Source organism: Fomitopsis serialis (genome assembly GCF_022376445.1).
Source record: "Fomitopsis serialis strain Sig1Antser10 chromosome Unknown B0H18scaffold_103, whole genome shotgun sequence".
NCBI lineage: Eukaryota > Fungi > Basidiomycota > Agaricomycetes > Polyporales > Fomitopsidaceae > Fomitopsis > Fomitopsis serialis.
In genome coordinates this window covers 122,311-145,358 of record NW_025955063.1, presented here as the reverse complement: position 1 = coordinate 145,358, position 23,048 = coordinate 122,311, and the positions used below count along the sequence as shown (strand labels likewise).

Below are 23,048 nucleotides of genomic sequence, written 5' to 3'. Positions count from 1 at the left end.
TCATGATTTACCGCTGGACAGACCCGTGAACTGTTTTTCAAACGCACTGAGTGCTTCCGGCCACCCCTGGAACATGACTGCGTATGTACGTCGCCCGTGGGTCAGATTCGTGGATCGCTGACAGCGCCCGGTGACGGCTAGGTAGATGTATCTGTCAACACCACAATCGCGTTTTTCCCTTAATCTCGTGGCTCGCTAACTCGCTAATTGAAGCGGTATGCTTTGGTACTGCTACAGGCAGAGCCGTGCACTGCTAGTTCACCACTAATTGCGACGAGTTTCTAGCTGATTCAGTGGTCACTCTTAGGACTGCAGAAAACTTCCGAAAAACCACGTCGCCGTGCATGCCGTTGTCTCTGATGGATGTGCCTATGCGGACCACGGTTCCACCATCTCAACAGGCCTTGTGGGACCGATATGACTTCCGAGCACTCATCCGCATTTGATGGACACTGTCTCCGCGAATCATCTAGACGAACAACGCAGAATGGCGCTGGATGGAGGGCTATATATTGCGTCGCACGTAGGGCTGCTGACCCCACTCACTCTGCTCGCCGAGATGAAGGTCACGTCTGCCATCTTCCTCAGCGCTGCTGCTCTGTTCCACGCTGCTTGTGCGGTCCCACTCGGCGAGATCGACGGTCAGCTCTCTGGACGCGCCAGTAAGGTGTACGTTGTGACGGACGGTATGATTGCCTCTCGCCTCTGCTGATCCGGGTCTCGCTGAACGAGTCTTCCTTAGACATCGTGGAACGCACCGGCAATGATGTAGACTCTCCATCTCAGGTTACGAAAAGTGAGAATTCCGGGAGCATGCAGAACACACGTGCTTTTGCTGACCGTTCTACTAGTAGACCTCGATAAGCGTGGCAGCGACCTTTACACCGTCACCGATGGTATGGTCGCGCACTAGGTCTCGATACTATAGGCTGACGGTCTATGCCACAGACGTGGTAAACGCGATGGCGGAATCGTGGCCTATAACGTGTGTATCTGCTTGACTATCCAGCTCTTTGCACTGACGATAAACATCAGAACTCGACGAAAGCCTTTAACGAAGACCTATGTTCACAAGAATCCAAGCTATATCGGGGAGCATGGTCCGATGATGGCAGCCGTAGACTCGATGGGTCGTTGACAAGGAGCATATCTTGTAGGCTATACGTAGTGGTGAATGGTTCTGCTAGCATTGGCAATTCAAAATCTTCGTGTGAACTCCATGTTGTGAACTGTGAACCGCATCCAGTGCGGTGCACGGCGGCGGGTGTTTGCTAGCACTTTTTATGTTGATGCTCTATAGTGATAGTCAAAGGGAGAGCTTAAATAAGAAGATGTCCCGGTGACGGGAATGAACGGTCTTTCACCATCGCAAATGTCAAGTCCAAAATGGTGATCACCAAGTGATCACCAGTACGTCTCGTAGTACTTATCGACGGGTTGGGGGGCTCCCATGTCTCCAGCCAGCTCTTCATCGCAGCTATGCCCTGAGTCTGAGATCTGAACAGCAGCGATTGTCGAATCGACTTCCCCATTCGCGGCATCCATATCTGAGCAATGGTAGCCATCACCCATGACGATAGGCTGCATGGCAGTGCTTTGACAGGCTGTCCCGTCAGCGGAGACAGTCGCAACGCGCCATGGGTCCTCTGAATGGTGTTTGCATAAGCGATAGGACATGTTTATTCAGGCTTCTACTCACTCTCTCCGTTCGAGAAGAACAGGCGATCAGCCTTGATGAACCATCCATGATACGCCGCATTCGTCTCGTTCACCTTCGGCGTTGGTGGAGTTGAACGCCTCCGGGAACATTAGCATGCTTCTTGGTTAGATCCTTCAAGACAGTTGTTACGTGACTAACCTCCCAATGAGTTGGCTGGATCAGACAAGAAACAAGAGTCGGCTCGCCATCAGGCGCTCCGTCTTGATAGAAGCCCATTTGGTTGCAACTGTCGAGGCATGTCAGTGCACGACCTTGTCGATGTATAGTATCCATGGCTGTACAACCACGTACAGGATCCAGTATCATGAACGATCGGCGTTGTTGACAGTAAGGTCCGTGTAATAAGTTGCGCTTGCATTGTATATCCCAAAACACGTTCTGCTGCGGGATCGTCAGCTAATGTGTTCCTGACTATGAACCATCTAATTTGAACTGACTCAGCGTCTTGATCATCGCAATCTGCGAGACCTCCACTGCTCAACAATGTTTCATCAAGGGTGAACAAATGAACTCACAGCGTTGATAGCACACCTCTTTCCAGAATCCGGCCCATGAATTCAATGCGTTCTGAAGACCCCATCCCTCGGACGGTGCGGTCTGATTATCCTTGACTTCCAACGCGTCACAAAAATGGAAGAATAGAGGGTCCGACAGGTTAGACGAGGGTTGGAGGCCTTGCCATGGGAAGAGTGGGTGTTGCACTGTGTCGTCAGGCGTGTCACCAGTGCAATCACGAAACCATCAGAGAAGCAATACGCACAGGCACTCGCGAAGTCATCGAGGTGTGTAAGATGCATGCTGAAAAGTTCCTTGATCTCGTTGATGGCAGTATTATTCCCAGATGTGAACACGGAATCGACGTGCCCGATTACCGCCTGTACATCAGCGGAGCAATTCTGTGGCATATGCTTTCGAATGATATTGAAGTAGCCCCAATAGTCACTGATATCCTCATCAATAGGACCGAGAAGAGAATGCAGTCGTTTGACGTACGCGATACTCTCCACGACACCTGACGAGGACCATGCAGCGTAGAACACGTCAGGTTTGCTACAGGGATGAGAGCGATTAGCATCAGATACCATAGGAAGAGCGCAAGGTAACCTACTTGACTTTAGTGAAGCTGGTTAACGCGCCGGCATAGCTGCCCCCAATGAGAATCCATGGCGCCTCGTCCGGTGTAACATGGTCGCCACTAGGCATCGGCAGCTTCACGTTGTATGCGATGTACTCGAAATCGTCAATCGCTTGCTGGATCGTGTGATACTGCAGGCTCTCGACGGAAAGGTTATCATATGGGTTTGAATAGCCATAATAACGGTGCTCCAGAACGATCGTCGATCCATTCAGTTCCTGGGCGATCATCCCGTTTATCGTGGAGTTTACGAGGGAGTCTTCAGAGCCTATGGCGGAATACATTCAACACAGACCCTTCAATTGGTAGAGGACACACACCCTCTGCGTTCCCTTCTCCAGGCGTGGTCAGAATGATTGGCCCGCCTATGCCTCTTTTCTCAGCGACGATGTACTACGTTTCGAAATCTGCTTACCAGCTTCATAGAACTCCCATGTGTGCCAATATCGCTGTTTGAACGTCCCAATGCTGGGATTAGTGTGGTCGATCAACTGATCAAAGTAGTATGTCGTGTTGAGAGGCGGCAATTCGGTCCCATTGCGATCCACAATCGCTGCGTCCCGCCGTATCTGGTTTTTCTTGACGAAGCTTCTTCCGAGAGGTCTATGTCTAGGGGACAGGGCATCTGTACCCACCGCCAACAATGCCAAAAGTAGGATAGCACTCGTTGGCATGAATCGTGTCATGACCCAAAGCAAGGAGAAAGAGTGACTATGGAAGAGGACGGATGAGCCAGTCCTCCTGCGGAGCTCAATCAAAAGTATGCGAAGGCTAACCTGACGATTCAATCGGCTACCATCAAACTTCGGAGAACGCACTGCGAGAGGGCGGTGAAGAGTTACGTGAGACCGCGCAACGATAGTCCGGAAGCCTCATCAAGGGCACAGGAAGATGTTGAGAACAGTCAAAGACACCTGGGCGTGGCTGGCTAGCAGAGCGACGGTCGAGGGCGACGCTGGCTGACAACATGAGACGTCGGTTAGTACGTATTTTTTGTACGAAAACGCAAATGGCTGTACCGGGGATTCCTAAGGGTGAGGGAGCAAAAACAATGTCAAGCGCCTGCATGGCTGTGAGTAACAATTGTCCTGTGTTATATCTGCTGTGATCTGTACATACAGTGGTCAAATACGATCAGCAGTACAGCAGTAAGCGGGCGGGACCACATCACACAGTATGAAGTGCGCGTTGGATGATTCAGACTGGCCGACATAGGCTGTTATCTGCTACCATTCCGGCATACTCAGCGGAAGAGCATCAGCATTTGTGAACCACGTACCCGAGACTGGCCGCGCATAAAGCATGGTGAGTGATGTCCGCCCATTAGAGCACATCAGAGTGCGTACAGGCCTCTGGCCGCGAAGTTGCGTACTACATAGCCGAGGCAGCTCGTTAAGTCCCGCTCCGGCCTCCCTATGCCGCATGATGTCCAGTACATGACTTGCACAAGTGGTTTCAGATTCAAATCCCAAGTAGTCAGACACACGCGGAGAACCACCAATTATCTGCCTTCCTTCCGATAGTTCCAACAGCAAACGAGCGTCGTTGCTTGGTGAGAATCGTAACAAGGCGTAATGTAGCAGCGAGTCCTGCGTCAGCCAAGCTTTTGCGAAAGTCTCATATGCACACGCATGTCTTGAAGTCGTCTGGAGCAATTTCGTAAGTTAGATCCGGTGCTGCCAGTCAGAGCTCTGCAGAAATCGGGCGACCCGACTGAATAAATGAAAACTGCGAATTACTGCAACTAATCCCTTGTCGGTACGACACCATCCGATGTCAACGTGCTCGGGAGCTCCTGCTCCCCAATGACAGTGAGCAACGCGACTGATCTGCCGCCAACAAGCAAGATTAGGGTAATCGCTGTCCTGGAAAGCAATACAAACCGTCTGACGAGTCCCGTCAGCGACGCAGTCTACATTGGCGGACACAACTAGCTCACCCGCTGACATCCTTGCGCTCGCATGCACTCCCAGCCCAATCCTCCGTTTGACCCTTCAAGTCCTTGGTTGCCGAGCAGGCGCAGGCGTAGCATGTGCGGCCCTGCTTGCTTGCCTGCACGCATTGTCCGTGCCCGCTGCATGAGCTGGTCGAGTTACCGCACGCCTCAGCCGTTGAGTAGCACGTCGTAATCGCGTCGATGAGCTCAGCGGGGCCAGGCTTTGGGGGAGGGAAAGGCGGCTGGAGCGCAGAGCTGACCTGTCTCTGGACCTGCGATACTGTGACCACAGCAAGCTTGAGGTCGCGCTTCACTGGAGGGAGCGGCGAGCTTGTGATACTTATATTCAAGAACAACACTTGCCAATTAAGGAAAAAGCCGCCGTGTGGTTCAAGTCCGAAGACGGGCGCTCCCTCACCCGCCTGCTCTGCCTGTTATCTTATTCGTACTTCCTCTCTGCCTGCCCGAAGACATACAAAATGTGCAAGTTTTGTGACAGATCAAGTTCCTTTATCTCCTCGAGGTATGTCCCCTGTCCAGCTCGTGAGGCGCCTCGGCCGGATATCCCCGTCACCGAAACCAGAAGCTCACAGATTGCATCTAGTGGTCATCCACGCTCTGCTCCAGCGTATATACGGCCATGAATGCCAACGCAAATGAACTCGACGTCGCCAATGAGCTCTCGATCGACTCGTGTGTTTTGTGACGTCGCTGGCTTCCTGGAGAGCATGTTCCCCGTCTCGGACAAGCTCGTGAACAAGGTCCTCGTGAACGCGTCGAAATCTCAGTGCTACAATGCGTCAAAGAAGCACTGTTCAGGCTACCCGACCCAGCAACCTAGCCACGAAAGCGATTCGTATGCGCCGTTCGTCACGCTCGTTCGATCTATCGCCGGCCTCGTACTTACCCAAACGTGGCATGAAGACGAACGGTGTACAATGGCGCGACTTTTACAATACTCGACCCCTCTCTCGGGATTGCTGCGCGCCAGATACCAAGCCTGGTATTATTGCAGCGATTAGAGTGGCGGACGACGAACAGGTACCGTGGAGTCGCGTCCTGGTCCCAGTACATATCGAGAAGCAGGTCCGGGAACTTGAAGGTTCCGCGCTACTTCAGCTATTGAAGTGTATGCACATGGTCTTCCGCGAGTCAATGGATCGCTGTTTTGTGCTTGGTATTGTGATAGCGTGCACTAATATATCTGTGTACTTGGCCGACCGAACTGGTGTTCTAGGGTTGGTCGTGTTCAACATCAACGAGGTGCGTCACGCCGTTTTTCTGACCGAACATCGCTATTGATGCATCTGTAGGAGCCGCGACCATTGATTCACGTCGTTGTCGGATAATGCACATCGTCGCTCGCCGACCTGGGGTGGGACACGTCAGTGTCGGTCATACATGAGCAGCAGAAGCATTCCTGAAGCGACATGAGACGCCTGAAACCCGAGCTCTCTTACGCCGTACTGTGGAACCCTGAAATGGAGGACTACTATTGGGTAATCGATATGCCCAAATCGAAGGAGGGCGCCGGGTACGGTGTGACGGACGAGGAGGCCGGAACGTTCGTCCTGTACAAGGGTCTCAACCTCGAGCGCGGCGAGGTAATTCGCGGGCGTGCGACGCGCATCTGGAAGGCACGGTCAATTCAAGATTTGGTCTTGCCTCAGGAAGAACGTCGGGTGCGTCTATCATCGTCACATTCACAGACGACTGCGATCCACAGTACTCGCATACACCACCGTCTCAAACTCCGGTTAGCCTCAACATCTCGCTTAGAGCACTGGTGAATGGGAGGTTCAATCGGCCTACGCAACCCGACGGCCGGTGCCCAGGACAACGTGTGTGTACATGCGTTTGTAATCTAAGCATGCAGCGACTCGTTCACCGTAGTGCATCGTACGAACACCATACAAATCATGTGGCGCCTGAGTGGCTTTCGACGCGCCTGTCAGGTATTTACCCTGCGACATCATTATGGCTGTCGAATGGTCATGCCATCTCGGAGACTTCTGTCTCCGCCGACAATCTCAGGTGAGTACGACGACATCGAACCTATCATGCCACTAGTAGACTGACGCCGCCATCAGAACTGCACATGTACATCAATGTGGCGATTGGTAGTGCATGACCCTGAAGTCGCCATTGAAGTGGCTCAACATATGAATTATCTTGACACAGCCAGGTCATGCACAGAACGATCCGACTGAACCTCACGGCCACGAAGGTCCCTGAAACCATGCGGCAACACACTTCACTGCGGCCATGCCCCAAACAAGCGTATGTAAGCCAGAGCTCCGGCTCGTCCTGCTTCAATACGGTATAATCATTGTCTCACCACCGGTACTAGTAGCTTCCGGTGCGCGTTCAGTAGGTAGCCCGGTGGCAGCCCGAGGTGTCTGTAACAAGAAGGGACGGGCTCGTCGGTCACTTACGCCCTCACCACGAACAAATCTATGGGGCTAGATTCTCGTGCCGTTCAAGTTACGGTAGGCCTGCCGGACAATGTACAACTTGGGCGGTTGTTTGCATAGGATAAAAGCTGACCTCAGAGTGCTACTCGGACATCGCACCCCTCAACATTGTAGTGTTGCACCGCTACCTCTCCCCAAAATGAAGTTCGCCTTTGCATTCGTCCTCGTCGCTTGTGCCCTGCTCGATGTCGCCACTGCAGTTCCGGCTCCTCAGGCCGAGAAGCGCTTTGAAGCCAGTAGTGGTGCGCACACTTCTCATCGTCTGCGTCACTTCTTTGTCGTACACTGACGGCCTGACTGCTCAATATCTGTAGACATGGAAGTACGGGGTGCGTTCTCTCTTCTCAGTTATCGTGCAACATCGTGCAACTGATGTCTTGATTACCAATGCTTAGCATTTGGCGGGGATGGTGTGGGTGCAGAGTCCGCTCTCGAGAAACGCGCTGGTGATGCCGCCTATGCTTCCCCCTACCTTGAATCTGATGGTGAGAGTGTCAGCTGCTTAGCTTATGATAGCTTTATTCTGACGACCCATCAAATATACGTAGACCTTGATAAACGCGGTACATACTCTCTTCAGCTATCGCGCGTGATAGCACTGGCGGTCTGACTATCCTGCTTATGTTCAGCACCCGGCGCGAATGATCTGGCTTCAGGTTCTCCGCTCGGAAGGCGCAACGGCGTGTTCGCCTATACCGCCCCTTGACTGGGCTGTTCCAGGAGACGCGGCCGGGGTGGTAGTCTTCCTCCGTCACTTGAAATATCGCGCTGGTGTCCTGCCGAAGAAGGATCACGTCAGAGATTGGCAATAGTGAACGTACTTTCCGCTCTCCACCATCTGAGGAGAACAATCTTCCACAGCAGCAGCAATGGTACCCGCTTGCAAAGCTGGAAAACTAGGCGATTCGCCTCGTTAACCGGTGATCATGGAGTAGATCCAGCAACTGCGTACTTACGCGAAGGGTCAGACCCTGTTTTCATCAGAACGACATCCGCCTTGGGTATCAGCTCGTCCACATGCCTGCCATGTCGTCATCTGGCCCTGCGTCTGCAAGCTTGGAATCGCACTGATGTTTGCCCAGCTACAAGTGAGCCGTGAGTTGGCTAAGGCATAGGATCGGCGTGTTTGCACTCACCGAATTCAACCCATCCACACGAGCATTCGCTTCTTCCTTGCTAACCCGTCACGCTACCACTGCCCCTCTAGCACGCCGTAGAACTCCTCGTACGTCTCTTTCCTCCCATCCTCGATCGTAGAGATGAGCTGGTTCTGCTCGTGCGCATGCCGGAGGTAGCCCGCGATATTGGTCCCGGAGCCTGAAGCGGTGTGAAGGTCGTCGTGTCGAGATGCGCCGTGGAGTTTACAAGACCCGGTGCATCGACGCGTGCCTAGTAAGGAAATAGTTTTCACCGGAACCCGTCAGTGTACTGGGGAGTGTTTGGAGGGATATCTGGTGCTTACGCGTAACTTATGCGCGTTCATGCTATGACGGCGTGAATGAGCCTGCATGGATGTGAGGTCTGGCCGTCTGAGATGCGACAGGAAAGCCATCAAGAGGGCAACAAGTCGACTGCTATGCGGAACCAGTCGACTCTTCCAGCGGATTTGCGTATTCCAGGATTTAATTGTAAACAACGTTGAACAGCTGAGTCGTTCGCGTCTGTTCCGAGGTTCGATGCGTACTGATGGTACGCCCGTTGAAGAGGTAGGGAGGGCAGAAGGCAATGGCTCGTCCCGAACAGTTAACGTAAAGTGTAGAGAGCTGTTTGTGGCGCCGTTGATCCCGAGTCGACGCATATGTATGAGCCCGTTCAGCAAACAGTGGGCAACCGCCACGAGCGAGCGGCCCGATCGAGGTGGCGGACCACCGAGGCTGAGTCAGCAATTCCAGGATCGCGTCTCCCGACGCGCTCCTCTTCCTCTTCCTCCTACTACAGTACTTCCGTTAGCCAACTCATTTATCCAAACGCACTGCCGACGTGTCCACCATACGCATGTCCCGCCTCAGACGCTACCGGTAATCACCTGAATGGAATCCACTGTACAAGACTGTCCAGCCTTATGTGCGACGTTGCCGGAGCATGCTATGCGACATCCCAAGTGCGCGGAATTCCGAAGCGTGACGGGGAACACAAGCACCTCGCAGGTAGCTTAGAGGTACGCCTCGCCTCCACCTTGCACTCGTCTACCTGGTCTCGACCATTACATGCCCATATGTTCGCGTCGATGCTTGTCACGAATCAAATGTTGCGCGCAGCTGCCATTTAGTGCTGCAGCCTGCTCGTCACTCAGTATTGCCTCGAGTCGGTATGCTGTCCTAACACACGCCGATAAAATCGCTGAGTCCGGTATTGCTTAATAGGGCGCGTATAATATAGGCAGTCTACGATACCGCCCGCCGGCAAGTATGACACTGGGGCGACAGATCTACCCTGAGTCGGGTGCCCGCTGAACAGGTAAATTTCGCTGCTAGCGTTGCATGAGAGGTCAGCTGATGCTATACCCAGCACCGGACGGTATTTTGCAGTGTTTGATCAGGCGCAACAGGCCGATCAACAGTAATTTGTCCCGTCTGCATCCGTGGGCTGTTGTTGAGCATCTGATCCGCCATGGTCAGGCTCTTCGGGAAATGTCTCTGTCAGGTTCAGTTCATGACACATCGTACCTACCGTTGTGAAGCGCCGGTGTCCCTGCTTTCGACTACGTACACAGGCACTTCACGCATCGAGACCGAGTACAGACCCCCGTGCGGTTCGGTAGATGGAGTAAACAGGCGTGTCGTTTCGTAGATGCCGCTTTGAAGGAGCACATTCCCCGAAGGTGCCATATTATTGACAAGCCTATGAGGACTCGGAGCGAATTAAACGGGGCTGATGCAGACGAGACCATGGAGGTTCGCTAGGCATCGTTCAGACATCGCGTGTTAACGTGTGCTCAGGGCTATCCAACAGGGACCATCATGCGCCGCGAACCGATGTACTGTGCGGAAGCCTCGATTCCACCGCATCTTGCGAGTTGCAGGAAATCTGATCGTTACTTTCACTCCGCCGAACGTGAAACAGCGCCGTGCGAGGAAGTCCTCGCGCGCGAATGCTGAGTGCGAGCCCGTGGCCGTAAATCAATCAATGGGCGCAGGTACGTGTTGTATTTTATGTACAAATATCTGATAGCCACGCCTTGTACAGATCCGAGATGACATATACGGCGGATCAGAACAACGGTGGATGGTCGGAGCCTCGATCATACCGTCTGTTTGAACAACAAGAATGTCTTTATGATGGACGCCGCCTCCTATTTGCTTTTGGACAATCCGTTCGACTCGACATTTAAGCCGTCGACTTTGTGCCGGCGCCCACGTTTACGGAGAATGCAGGCAGCTTCGCGATGCCTCTCATACAAACATGAGGACCGATCAACGCACCCGTGACATGCGACGCCAGAATAGGCTACTGTACTGCACCACTGTGGCCCACGTCTACCATGTTCGCTGCGTCCAGACTTTCAAGAAGTCGACAACCATCTTCTTGGGCCCGCGCCCGCCAAGGCATTTTGACTCCGGAGAAAGCGTCGGATGTGGTGCTGCACCGTGTTTGGCACAAGATACCTGAATCGTTCCTGTATCAGGTTTGCGACCAACAAGAACACCAGGGTCTACTAGGATCTTTACGTGTGCATCGCGGAGAGACAGCACCGACCCCGGGCGACGTCAATTTCTCAACAAATATTATTCGCAGGACAACGTACGTCGTGGGCGGTTGAGTGTATGGGATAAAAGCAGAGCAGAGGATGCTGCTCGACCATCGCACTCCTCCAGGTTTTCGCGTCGCATCGTCTCATCAGCATGAAGCTCACTACCGCTTTCGTTGTCCTGGCCTGCGCCCTGCTCGAGGTCACCGTTGCCGCGCCAGCACCCCTTCGCGGTGCGTTATACGCCTCTTCCTCCGACGGTCAGATAATGTCTGCTCGACTCGTTTGTTGGTGCTGATTCACTGTCTTGTGTAGCAGACCTTCACAAGCGCGGTATATACCATTGAAAATTCTACCATGCATCAGTCTGACATTTGATGTCTTGCTCTTCGTGCCACTTAGCACCCCACGTCGCTGGTATTTACGGTGTCGACTCCGAAGGTCAGATCTTGTCTGCCCACTGAAAATATATATCGCGCCGACTGACGTGTCTTGCGCAGACCTTGATGCGCGCGGTACATGGCTTGTCTAATGACATTGTGATGCACAGCATTGACGATCCTTGACTTAGAACCTCATGTTGGCGGCATCTACGGCGTCGATGCCGACGAGGGTGAGCCTTTTTCGGTTGCTAGTAACGCCTGCCGTACTGAATGCCTGTATTGTGCAGACCTCACGGCGCGCGGTACAGATTCATCTGATTTGGTACGGCACCGCGTACTAATACTCCGAGAATTGTTGTCACAGAGCCACACGTCGGCGGTATTTATGGCGTCGATAGTGAGGAAGGTAAGCTATTAATGTCTATTTATGACAGCATACGTCGTACTGAATCACCAACTTGTGTAGACCTGACGGCGCGCGGTAGATTATTTCCTGAGTTTTTTCATGTCGCATGATACTGATGTTCTTCATATCATTCGCTTAGAACCGCACATCGGCGGTATTTATGGAGTCGATGCTGATGAAGGTCAGATATGGTCCACTTCTTGACCGCGTTCGTTGCGCTGATGGAGTTGTGCAGACCTTACGGCGCGCGGTACGAGGTCTGCTGAATTGTGTACAGCGCACGATACTGATATCCGGGATCATTATAGAGCCACACGTCGGTGGTATTTATGGTGTCGACGCTGACGAAGGTCAGATATCCTTCGGGCAAGATTGATCTCTGCTTACTGATTAACTGTGATCTATAGACCTTACGGCACGCGGTACGACTTCCTTGAGCTTTGTTTTGCACACAATACTTAGACATGCCGACTGACAATGGTTCAGAACCGCACATCGGTGGTATCTATGGCGTCGATGCCGACGAAGGTCAGATCCCATTCACTTAGTGATGGCTTTCCTTTGAACTTCGATGTCTGACTTCGTTGTCGCAGGCCTTGAAGCTCGTGGTACGTCTTATTGGGAACCTTGCGGTTGACCTACAATAATCCGACCCAACGACTGTTTAGCACCCCATGTCGGTGGTATCTATGGTGTTGATGCCGAAGGTCAGGCTCTACCTGCTACGTGGAATACATGTGATATTGACTGATTTGATTTTGTACAGACATCGAGACGCGCGGTAATCCCTCCAACCTTCATGCTGCTGACACAATCTGACATGCGTCGTTCACTTAGCACCGCACGTTGGCGGCATTTATGGCGTCGATGTGAGCGAAGGTCAGATACTGTCCACTGTCCCGGTGTATGCACATGGCAACTAACACAATTCTTTGACAGAGGAAGATGCCGCATGTACGACTGTCTGAGATTCACACTCGATGCTGAGCTGACACCTTGGTATTCAGGAACACTTGTGATATTCACCCCAGGAAACCCGCTGTACTCGTCAACTTCTTTCCGGGCACCATAGGATATAGCTTACCTGTGTTTCCTGCTGCGATCGCACGTGTTGTAACCGAGTTCTCTCTTATGGATATGTGGTCATTGACACTGCCTGTTGTTAAGCCCGAGAGCGTGCAAACCGCGCACAATGAACACCCCGACTGTAACCGCCCTCACTGGCTTCACGCGCAGAACGGTGTGCACCGAGCGATGATCAAATGAAGTCGTTCCTCCATTCTGTCAGACCGACGTACTGAGTCACCGCGTAACACGTTCGGGTACAAGCCGTGTACTACGTCACGACTGGCCAGCATACAGCAGTACCAAGCCCTGCAGCTACTTAGTGGCGTCCGAGTCTGGCAGTGGTGTCTCACTGTTCAAACGTTCAATGCCAACTTGGATTCCTTTCAACCCGGGCCGCGACGAGTCACGTGCACCGACGACCGTCAATTCGCTACGCAGCCTGTCTAAGATCTTACAGTTTTCCAGTCTTGCAGGCAGACCTCCGGGTCTCATGGTCCTGAAGTTGATATGGGACGGTATACATGTACACCTGAAACTTTTCATTCTCATCCACACGGCGTAGGATGGGCCGCGTGGCTGACTTTGCAAGCTCAGGCTTCCGGACTCGTCACTCAACTGTCCGCCCTCCTTCCTACTCACGCGCACGGCGTCTCTCCTAGCTAAGCTTGTGGGTCAGTATCCGCAAGTATATGACCCCAGCCGCCTGTTTGTCGTACTTGTGGCAAGCTCGAACTGGATGCATCGCCGCCCAGGCTACTTCCAAAGAAGTTTGTCTTCGCTCTGTCGGACTTGAAGTTCACCACAACAATCAACTTGGGGGGGGACGTGGGGGGGGCGGACGCCTGCTAAGTACGGCCACAGCCTTGATGCACTTCAGTCTCAGGCTTGCGAGCCATTGCATCTGCTGCGTAGGCGCTAACGGTATGTCTATCAATTGGACTCGCCACGGTATAAAGACTCACAGAACAGGTGGAAACACTCTGTTTCTACCTATGTAACTCTGAAAGTCGGAGTCGCGTCGCGCTGTGGACGGTACTGCGGTTTGTCGCTGCGACATCAGAGGCTCGATTTGTCGTACGTGAAGTCCAGGTGAGTAAACAGATATTCAGTCGTGCTGCCGTACTTGGCGTCTGACGTCCGTTGATCGGGGGTGCATGTACTACTTACCTATGTGCTCTAGTACCGGGCGGGTGGCACTCAAGATGGCGGCGTTCGGGCTACTTGTCACCCGCACTTCATCGTATTGCTGACTCGGACGATCTGCGACTGGACCTGTTCGGTCAAACGGACGAAGGAATGAAGATTCTTGGGAAGAGAGTGACCCGTGTTTGCAACCCATATCTCACAGCGAGGCCCGCGACCAAGGCTGCGATCCGTTACCCCTTCGATTGAGTTACTACCATCCCCGCCGAGTACTCAATGCCTCATGACTCATACGGTATGTAACAGTCTGTCGTGCCCACCGCTACATCTCCGTAAGTCACGCTACCACCTGCGAAAATCACCCAGCGCAATTTTGTGTCCAGGATTGCGGCGCAGCGCATGCGAATGCAGGTATGTGTCATAGAAATCCAACTCGAGAGGTACAGCTAGTATCTGATGGTACTTCGTTCCAGACACCCTACATCGACCTAGATTAACGCCCTGGACTTGAAATGGAACGGTTGGAGCAATATCAATGCGAACAAGATCGTGTCCTGATGTTCGACAGACTACCATTGTGCGCTGCCATCCGATTGTCGAATGATAGATTCATTGCATACCATATGCGGGGTGTACTCATGCGGCATGCCAGCGCCGTGATGATCTTGACTAGTACACCGGCAGCCATACCGGGTTCCTCAAGCATATGGAGAGCGTCAATATAGCGGCGCTATTGCCTCTACTTGACCCCGAGAGAGTTCGCTGGTGGCGCGGGATATTTGACGCTGTCCATCTTCGTCGTTCCCGATGACTACCGCAGTGCCCAAGCTGGTTTATTATGATCCGATGATTATAAGATGAGTAGTTCGACGCCTCCAAACCTGAAACAGTCCTTCCTGCAGCTCTGAGCTATGGATACCTCTTCGGTCAATTGAACTATCTGCGAAACGCTGGGCGTCGCGGAGAAGCGAACACAAGATTGGATATATCGCTGCGACGTGCATCAGAAACCCGATAACAGGCCTCGAGATTGGGTGCGTAGATCCTTGTTTAATACGTTGGCTCCTACATCTAGGGAACTGATTCCTTGTGGCGTAGAGTTGCGCGGCGGCCTGGACTGTTCTAGGAAGTTTGGGATGCGTGTTGTAGCTAAGTGAACGTGCATTAAGTGACTTACCTTCATAGAAGTCGTCTAGCATGGCATCGAAACTACAACACGGGATGTATCCCATGACATTCATGCCCTTTCAAGGCACGGCAGCTGCTGGGAAGCCTGATGCCTGCATCCATTTTGGTAGCGCATTTGTGCGTGCTGCTTTCCTGTGTTCATAGACACGACGAAAAGGATGGCCCCATGGTCACCCTCAGATCTCACCTCAGGCCTCGTGCTCTTGACGGTCGCGGAACATTTACCGGAAGGCATGTCGCAGGCGGTTATCTGCACTGTATAAAAGCTTACCGAACAGTTTTACCTGGACATCGCACTCTTCTACTTTTTCCGCATCGCAACTTGCTACCACGATGAAGCTTACCTTTGCTTTCGTTGCTCTCGCCTGCGTCTTGTTTGAGGTCGCCGCCGCCATGCCGGCCTTACCCCGGGCCCAGGATAGGCCATTGTACATCGGCGATACTGCAGGTCAGACACTACCTATCGAATGATACTTATATGTACTGTATCGACTGACCGTCCTGAGCAGACCTTGAGGCACGCGGTATAGATTCTCCTCAGTTCCTTGTCGCACATGGCGCTGACCTTCCGACTACCACTGACCTAGAACCCGTCATCGGCTGGGCCACTGGCACCAACGGAGGTAAGATATAGATCGCACATCGGCGATGTTTTCGACCCCCCAACTAACTTGTGTTCACAGGCCTCGAGAAGCGCGGTATAAGTTACGTTCATGAAAATGACTCCTCTCCCGTAGTAGCTAACGTGTGATGATTCTACTTATCAGTACAACGCCGCGGCGGCTACGGTGGATATTCTCCTTTCGATAAAGGTCAGATGTTACCAGTTATCTGAGTTGCTCGCTGTCACAACGGCTAACATTGGTAACAATAACAGAATTGGAAGGCTTTGAGGATTGTATGGTTGTCTATGACATGCACTCGACCCCAAGCTGACGATTTGCCAAATAGGAACATCCATAATGTCCGCCTTGGTACTATTCGGAGTCGACGGTCTGCGCTCAAATACCATATGGGTGAATGTCGGCAAGCTGACTCTCCCGGGCCGGTCTCTGTTGATTGTACTTCTGCGTATTCGGTTTCATGGCTGTATGCACTGTGCTCGGCTTCTCTCTTGTCTCTGTTGTAGTTCTTCGCACCAATTGGACTTGACGCTTGCCAGTGATCAGTGAGAACATACTGAGATATCAGATTGACCAGCACCAGCATACCCTCGAATGCTCTCAAGCTCAGGTTCAGCATCTCTGCTTGGCGCACAAACCTCATACCCGGCTCGCATATATAATAACCTGTGTGTTGCCAGAGGATCCGCGGCGTACATAGGGTATATCACCGCAGAGATTGTATTAGCCTACTGTTCACTGACTTTCATGACAAGGCTAACTTTGCCAGTAGCTGATGTCAAAGAACAACACCTGCCTAATTTGGAACGAAGCCGTGAATCGTCATACGGCGTGGCGTCTCTCATACTACATGTTCTGAACCAGGTTTTCATAGTACGGCAGAGGACGAAGTGAGTACCCTGCTGACACTTCCAAATGCCGAGACGGTTCCCGGGTTTGTGACTAGCGTCTCTTGTCCGAGCCACTTATCAAGCGCCTGGTGTGAGGAGCAGAAACGGGAAAGTGAATCAGTGCTGGAAGCTCGGGGTGCATGCGAGGACCCAGGGTCGACGAGCGTGCATAGGTAATGTCCCTGCCCAATCACTATCTTCCATTGCATCTATACGACACTTTGAAATACAGTCTGGCTCATGCGATGATCCAGATGGACATGAGGGTCCCATCCAGCATTCACTAAGGTAAGTGCTTTTTCATCCGTTGTCTTCTCGCCGAAGACAGTCAGAAAAAACGACCTCGTGGTCACTATCACACCATAAATAAACGTTCGTGCTATCGGGGCCCGGATATGCTCGTCAGACGACGCATATCACAGGCCGCAGACAGCTGCCCGAGTTGCATAAGAGCCGACCTTGCAGGTCAGTCTCAGCATTGCACTCCTCGTAGTACAGTATCGCGTCGCTGTCACTATGAGGTTCATCTCTGCATTCGTCCTTCTCGCCTGTGTCTTTCTCAAACTCGCCACCGCCGTGCCTATTGTTCAACTTGATTCGCACTTCGTGGGCGTGAACAGTGCGTAGACTCGGTGGAAGGCGTGGCTCTGGGACGAGTTGACCCTCCCGCAGCAACAGCGCCACGTATATATCGTGCCGCATCCCGTCCCTCCTCTCCGGCCCTCATGTCTGCGCACAGGTGTATGTCGTGAAGGATTCGTGGCGCGACGACGAGCGACATCCGGAAGGCGAGTTCTACCAGAAGATCGGACGCGCTGACGGTATCGCGGTGATGCGCTCGTTCACAGCCGTTCGGATCAATGGCCAGGTGGACGACATACTCGTGCGCATCCGCTGTGGCCTGCAAGTCGAGGGAAAACCTAGCTGCATCGACATGCCACAGAGAAACATTGATCTCGGCACCTTGTTCGGCAAGGTCCCTGTGGATGGGCCCAACAGGGACCGTGAGCTCCTGGCTCTGTATACGCGTCGACTGGACTACCTGCCGTTGATTGCTGAGCCTGCCATGAAGATGCCTCGCGGGCGAACTCATTCCAGGCTAGTCATGGAATCGTATGGCTGGTCGATCAAGCATGCTGTGACGCGCTTGGAGCTGGTTGGTGCCATTCACGATGCTCTAGCCGGTGAGTTCGTTGCTGCCGTACCATTGCTTGCTGTATCTGAACCGGTACCAGGACACCGAACCGCTTTCGAGAACGAAGTCGCACATCACGAACTGAGCACCGAGAACATCCTCATTACACGCGAAACCGCGAAGGGTCGCCGCGGCATCATTATCGACTTCGATTTTGCATCGATGCTAGACGACAAGACGAATGCGGCTGACCCCACGACTGTAAGTTGACCTACTGCGCTGTTCACTGACACGCATTAACTCGTCCATATGATAGGGTACGCGGCCGTATATGTCTGGCGAGCTCCTAGGGGAACCTGGTATGTGCCTACCTTCGTTGCGACGCCGGATGGGGACCTAGAGGTTGTTGTCGAGCCTCCTCCCACATATTCCTTCTATCATGACCTGGAGAGTGTCTTCTGGATTTTCCTGTGCACCTCCATTTCAAGATCCGGTCCAGCAATGCGTCGGGAGGCCTTGTGGAATGGTACAGACACGGCCTTGGCCAACAAATTTTACCAGCTCATTCAAGCGCTGGACAACTCGCAACTCGCAGAGAACAAACAAGCGATCATGACTCACAATAAAGCTTTCCTCGCGGTGCTGTGCTTCGTGGATGACTACTACAAGCCCCTGACTCGACTCCTGCGGCGCCTGTGGAACATCCTCAATCCAGCATACGAGTCGCGAAACTTCGTGGTGAATGATATGTACAACGCGACCTTGGCCGCCTTCGAGCAGACGGAAGAGGAGCTCCAGGACACGCCCGAAGACCTCACGCCGGAGCAGAAGAAGGCGCTCGATCGAGAGCTGGCCCGTCGAGACGCGGACCTCACTGACTGGGAACATAGCCCTCGTCCGGCTGTGCCTCATCCCCATCCACCGCGATCGGACACTGACACGGATGACCAGGACGACGATACCGATGAAGAGAGCGATTCCTCACCTCCGTCGCCTAGGGACAGTACTGGGAAAGATCGCAACAATACATCGCTCAAGTCCCAACCAACGCCCCAAGCAGTGACGCGAAAGACCTCGAACGCCGCCGTTGGTAGGGTCACACGGTCTATGGCTCGCCGAAAGGCGGAGCAGGGTTCGTCGAGAGCCGCAACACCCCGAGGTCGGACAGCGAGCCGCCCCAGTCGAAGGCTGATACGAAGTCGAAAGGAGGGACGTCGAAGGGCCGCGGTCGCGGTGGTAGCAAACAGGCTACGCGAGGACGTGATAACGCGCGTGGGGGCTCCGGAGGCATCAGCGGAACAAGGAGAGCAAGCGACCAGAGGGAGTGGTGGACGAGGTACGAGCGGGAAGGAGAGGGAAGCCAGGTAAAGCGAAGCGGGCTGAATAGGTGTGTTGTGTGCCAATGAATACTTGACGACCTCCACCCGTATGCGAGTCGTGTCGCCCATGAGCAGAAGTCCAACCTTTCTGGTCGTCGGTCGTACAAATACCGCATCGCCATGTTAGCGTCGGACGTCGGGATGCTGAAATCTACCGCACCCTCGGGTTTGATATCACGTGATCGACGTGGAACAGCTGCGCGACGCAGACTGCAGTGAAAATTTGGTACGGGTACATATGTACGTATATATATACAAGCCTACATCGATAGCCCTCTCGGAGAGGCGCATCGACGAAATACAGACAGATATGGCGTTAAATGTGCATCGCCTCCCAAGCGCGTCGCAACCCCCGGCTTAGTCGAGGACCGCCCCGCCGTTCGGCGAGATGGATTGCCCTGAGAAGCAGTGGCTTTGAATCAGAGAAACGTGCGCAGGCAATGATCCACTTACCGGTGACGAAGGACGCCTCGGGCTTGGCGAGGTAGGACACGATGCTCGCGACGCTGTCGGGGTGGCCCACGGGGATCTCTGCGGGCATGCCGACCCTCTGTGAACGGCGGTCAAGATCGGGCGGTCGGAGCGTACGGCGGATAGACGTACCACGAGGCCGTCGCCCAAGTCTTGCGCTGCGAGAGCGATAGATGTGAGAAACGCGCGCCGAGGCTCAAGAGGCGCAACTCACCCATCTGGGTCATTACGATGCCGGGGGCGTAGGCGTTGACCGTGATGTTGTGTTGCGCCAGTTCGATCGCTGGGGCATCTTTAGGAGAGCCAGTGTACGGGGAGATACAGTGAAGACGTACAGAGACACTGCGTGAGGCCCCGGACGGCGAACTTGCTCGCAGAGTACGCGGAGATGCCGCCCCAACCTGTCACGTGCACGATCGCATTCAGGATCCAGAAGATGCAGGACAGGAGACTGCATTACCTCTCTTGCCAGCGACAGACGAAGCACCTAAGAAGAGACGATCATTCGTCACGGGCGCCCGGTCGAAAAGGATGCGCGCATACCTAGAATTCTACCGCCCCGACCCTGCTTGATCATCTGCCTGGCAGCGTACTTATACTGGAGCATTGTGCCCCTGACGTTCACGGCAAAGACGCGATCCCATTCCTCTGCCTCGACTATAAAGACACAGTATGACTAGGTTAAGCGCAGCACGATGAACAGCGGTACGTACTGTCTTGTACGGCTTTCACGAGTAGCAAGCCCGCGTTTGCGACGAGCTACGTATGTCGCCATGAGACAGTAGCTCTCCACTGTAGACACAAGCAGCGCAGCAGAACGCAGATACGTACAACGTCCAGTCCTCCGAGGTCTGCGGCGACCTTATCGATGATGTCCCGGACCTCGTCTTCCACGGACACGTCTCCCGGAACGGCGATCGCGCGTCTCCCCTTTGCCTTGATCTGGGCAACAACTTCCTCCAGCTGGTCCTTCTTCGAAGCTATGTCATTGACTGCCACGTCGAGGCCGTCATCCGCGAGCCGGAGGGCGATCTTGAGGCCGATGCCCTGCGCGGCCCCGGACACGAACGCAACGCGAGTAGAGCCAGACATGCCTGATCAAGAGGAAGTAGCGAGGATGGCAGTCCGCTAGGGGTCCGTTCTTTATAGAGCGGTGCAAGCGAGTCGTATATCAGTCCCACGACCCGCTCATGACCCTAGAACGCCCGTTTGATTATCATCAGGAGTCTCCCCGGCCCTTGGTGTCTGTTATTCAAACGAAGACTGGAATGCGAACTAGGAGAATGCATCGCTGGGATTGAAGCGCGATGGCGAGGGCCCGCTGCGGGAATGCATACGAGATGTAAATTTGCATCCGCGCTGGTATGGATCCCCGCGGATCTCATCTCGTCCACGAAACCCGGAAGTATCGGCAGGGTGTGACGTGTGAGTGCGCGCGCACAGGATTGCCGGATTAGTCCGAGGGGTTCCTAATCGAGGGTATATCAGCGTATGCAATCGAGAATGCGATATCGGACTCGTACCACAGTGCTACGCGCATAGGACTAGACTGGAAGCATTCTAGCATGGCCTTGGTATGGTCTCGCGGGTAGCTGACCATGCACATGTGCTGCAGCGGTGAGACGGAGAACACCTGAGGAAGAATCTTGTACCACGGGACACACACAGAATGCACAGCCGACTTCCGCTTCCATACAGGCCATGTGGGCAGTGTGGCTCTGGATCGGACGTTCTTGTCAAAAATGCAATCATGAAGTGATGGACAACGTACATTGAACGTACATGTCCGCCCTCCAACACCTGGGGCCTGCGGTAGACACCGAGACACCCGGGATACTCCCGCATTCACATGCACTGGTCCCTATTGCCATGCTGAGCTAAATGACATCGATGTTCAGCCGCGGTTGTCCGTCGAAGAACAGAGAACGCGCCCACATACGAAGCAATCGCGAAAATTTCCGAATGGAGCCCGTCAGATGGTGTCGTAATGCAGGGAACTCACCATATGACAGAGTGACGTGCCAGCGCTGATGTCTTCATCGCACACAACAAACGGCCGTGCAATTGAGAGAACGCGAATGGACAATGTACTACGAAGTAGAGCATGCGATGCAGTGACGGAGGGGGGAGACTTCAGAACAAGTTTCGATTCCGAAGTGCATTTCCTCTGCAAGAGCATCAGACAACCAGCGTCAGCGGAGACCAGCAACACACGCACCTGTTCAGAGCAGCCACCCTGTGCACCTCCTCCTTCATCCTGTATGCCGGGCTCAACTCCTTCATGTTCTCCTTCCCCGCACCCTCAACAATCGCAATCATCTCGCGCGCCAGGCGCTCCTGCAGCTTGTACCCCGGCCGCGTCTTGCTCGCCTCCAGGATCCACTTTATCGCCCGGTGCGTCCGCTGCTTCTCCGAGAGCGGCTGCGGGAAGATGACCTTCTTCGCCGTGTACGAGATCACGACGTTGCGCACGGCCGGGGTGACGTACTCGACCGCCTTGCGCAGGATGGGCAGCGGCGGGGCGCGCGTGAGCATGTGGATGTTGACGAGGGTCTCGGACATGATCTTCCGCGCGCGCTGCTTCTCCCCCTTCCAGTTGATGATCCCCGCGAAGAGCTCCAGCAGGGGGTCGTACGGCGGTGGTATGTGGATGGGCGTTTCGGGGGTCGCGAGGAGAGGTTTCCGCACAGGTGTAGGGCGAGGTGCTGCAGGCTGCGGGGCTGCAGCTGGGGCGATAGTTTCCCGGTCAACAATGCCATCGAAAACGGTGTCCTGGCTGCTTGTAGCGATGTTTTCGTTTGCTGCGACTCGTGAGGACGTGAACGCCCGCCTGGGGACCAGACGTGCCCTGACGGCGCTCTGACGCAGTCCAGAGATCATGTCTGTAGAACGATAGCAGAGGCAAGGTTTACTGCACAGAGTCACAGTGGAAGAGCATGCGGAGGACACTTACAGAGGGTTCTGGCGGACAACAAGCTGGCGGAGAGCACGACTTGCCTTTCTGGGCACGCAAGCAGGTCGAGCGTCACACATCATGCGCCTCGTCACCACTGCTCTGTCACGTCGTCCGGCCCGTCGAGCCGAGTTGGATGTATTACTTACTTACTATTTGCTTACTATTACTACTATATTATCGGTATCTAGTGAATTCGTTTGTAACTGTTTGGTCGCTTAGATCTGTCATCACACTTGCGTCTGACTCTGACGCCTCTCAATCGTCTTGCAACATCTGCAACATATCCATAAGTACGACAGTGTGAACACAAAGCGCCTGTCAATCTCCAACTGTCTGACAGCATGTTCATTCAATACCAGCGTGCGCTGGCTATTTTGATAATTAAGTACCACTAGTCGTACATACCATAAGCTCCTCATGAGATCAAGGCGCGGCGGTGTTCAGTGTTCGCCG

The 23,048-nt window shown here is 53.7% G+C and overlaps 9 protein-coding genes across 9 annotated transcripts; 6 read left to right on the top strand and 3 right to left on the bottom strand.

The window, feature by feature from the left end:
- Positions 1–487: 487 nt before the first annotated feature.
- Positions 488–1,138, top strand: B0H18DRAFT_1123690 (uncharacterized protein; the record flags this gene model as incomplete). Its single annotated transcript, XM_048034726.1, has 5 exons — positions 488–686; positions 743–796; positions 855–896; positions 949–985; positions 1,036–1,138. The coding sequence occupies 5 exons, from the start codon at positions 488–490 to the stop codon at positions 1,136–1,138; spliced, it is 435 nt and encodes a 144-aa protein (XP_047888272.1).
- Positions 1,139–1,404: 266 nt separating this feature from the next.
- B0H18DRAFT_1087121 (serine carboxypeptidase S28-domain-containing protein) lies at positions 1,405–3,541 on the bottom strand (the record flags this gene model as incomplete). The annotated part of the gene is made up of 12 exons (XM_048032135.1): positions 1,405–1,646; positions 1,700–1,772; positions 1,859–1,971; positions 2,031–2,098; positions 2,158–2,179; positions 2,236–2,421; positions 2,481–2,662; positions 2,714–2,770; positions 2,829–3,123; positions 3,176–3,220; positions 3,271–3,408; positions 3,487–3,541. The coding sequence occupies 12 exons, from the start codon at positions 3,539–3,541 to the stop codon at positions 1,405–1,407; spliced, it is 1,476 nt and encodes a 491-aa protein (XP_047888271.1).
- Positions 3,542–6,272: 2,731 nt separating this feature from the next.
- On the top strand, positions 6,273–7,165 carry B0H18DRAFT_958423 (uncharacterized protein; the record flags this gene model as incomplete). The annotated part of the gene is made up of 5 exons (XM_048042690.1): positions 6,273–6,473; positions 6,518–6,632; positions 6,747–6,825; positions 6,988–7,075; positions 7,145–7,165. The coding sequence occupies 5 exons, from the start codon at positions 6,273–6,275 to the stop codon at positions 7,163–7,165; spliced, it is 504 nt and encodes a 167-aa protein (XP_047888270.1).
- A 239-nt stretch (positions 7,166–7,404) lies between these two features.
- B0H18DRAFT_1123687 (uncharacterized protein) lies at positions 7,405–7,971 on the top strand (the record flags this gene model as incomplete). The annotated part of the gene is made up of 5 exons (XM_048034725.1): positions 7,405–7,507; positions 7,580–7,594; positions 7,661–7,750; positions 7,814–7,828; positions 7,895–7,971. The coding sequence occupies 5 exons, from the start codon at positions 7,405–7,407 to the stop codon at positions 7,969–7,971; spliced, it is 300 nt and encodes a 99-aa protein (XP_047888269.1).
- Positions 7,972–10,991: 3,020 nt separating this feature from the next.
- B0H18DRAFT_39512 (uncharacterized protein) lies at positions 10,992–12,604 on the top strand. The gene is made up of 16 exons (XM_048037913.1): positions 10,992–11,213; positions 11,272–11,286; positions 11,356–11,394; positions 11,454–11,468; positions 11,525–11,566; positions 11,624–11,638; positions 11,701–11,742; positions 11,803–11,817; positions 11,882–11,923; positions 11,978–11,992; positions 12,051–12,092; positions 12,150–12,164; positions 12,229–12,270; positions 12,336–12,350; positions 12,411–12,449; positions 12,509–12,604. Exons 1-16 carry the CDS (start codon positions 11,108–11,110, stop codon positions 12,559–12,561), a joined length of 552 nt encoding a protein of 183 aa, XP_047888268.1. The 5' UTR covers positions 10,992–11,107; the 3' UTR covers positions 12,562–12,604.
- Positions 12,605–14,734: 2,130 nt separating this feature from the next.
- B0H18DRAFT_1035066 (uncharacterized protein) lies at positions 14,735–16,306 on the top strand. Its single transcript, XM_048030295.1, has 8 exons — positions 14,735–14,987; positions 15,052–15,258; positions 15,322–15,372; positions 15,420–15,589; positions 15,651–15,764; positions 15,825–15,953; positions 16,019–16,039; positions 16,093–16,306. Exons 2-6 carry the CDS (start codon positions 15,230–15,232, stop codon positions 15,890–15,892), a joined length of 432 nt encoding a protein of 143 aa, XP_047888267.1. The 5' UTR covers positions 14,735–14,987; positions 15,052–15,229; the 3' UTR covers positions 15,893–15,953; positions 16,019–16,039; positions 16,093–16,306.
- Positions 16,307–18,056: 1,750 nt separating this feature from the next.
- B0H18DRAFT_39325 (uncharacterized protein) lies at positions 18,057–19,538 on the top strand. The gene has a single exon (XM_048037903.1). The coding sequence runs from the start codon at positions 18,099–18,101 to the stop codon at positions 19,155–19,157; it is 1,059 nt and encodes a 352-aa protein (XP_047888266.1). The 5' UTR covers positions 18,057–18,098; the 3' UTR covers positions 19,158–19,538.
- On the bottom strand, positions 19,526–20,731 carry B0H18DRAFT_958420 (uncharacterized protein; the record flags this gene model as incomplete). The annotated part of the gene is made up of 9 exons (XM_048042689.1): positions 19,526–19,566; positions 19,622–19,718; positions 19,772–19,797; positions 19,854–19,931; positions 19,975–20,040; positions 20,100–20,126; positions 20,183–20,296; positions 20,353–20,398; positions 20,471–20,731. The coding sequence occupies 9 exons, from the start codon at positions 20,729–20,731 to the stop codon at positions 19,526–19,528; spliced, it is 756 nt and encodes a 251-aa protein (XP_047888265.1).
- Positions 20,732–21,727: 996 nt separating this feature from the next.
- B0H18DRAFT_1035041 (ribosomal protein S7 domain-containing protein) lies at positions 21,728–22,617 on the bottom strand. The gene is made up of 2 exons (XM_048030294.1): positions 22,593–22,617; positions 21,728–22,521 (listed from the first exon to the last, which is right to left on the bottom strand). The coding sequence occupies exon 2, from the start codon at positions 22,517–22,519 to the stop codon at positions 21,818–21,820; it is 702 nt and encodes a 233-aa protein (XP_047888264.1). The 5' UTR covers positions 22,520–22,521; positions 22,593–22,617; the 3' UTR covers positions 21,728–21,817.
- Positions 22,618–23,048: the final 431 nt, after the last annotated feature.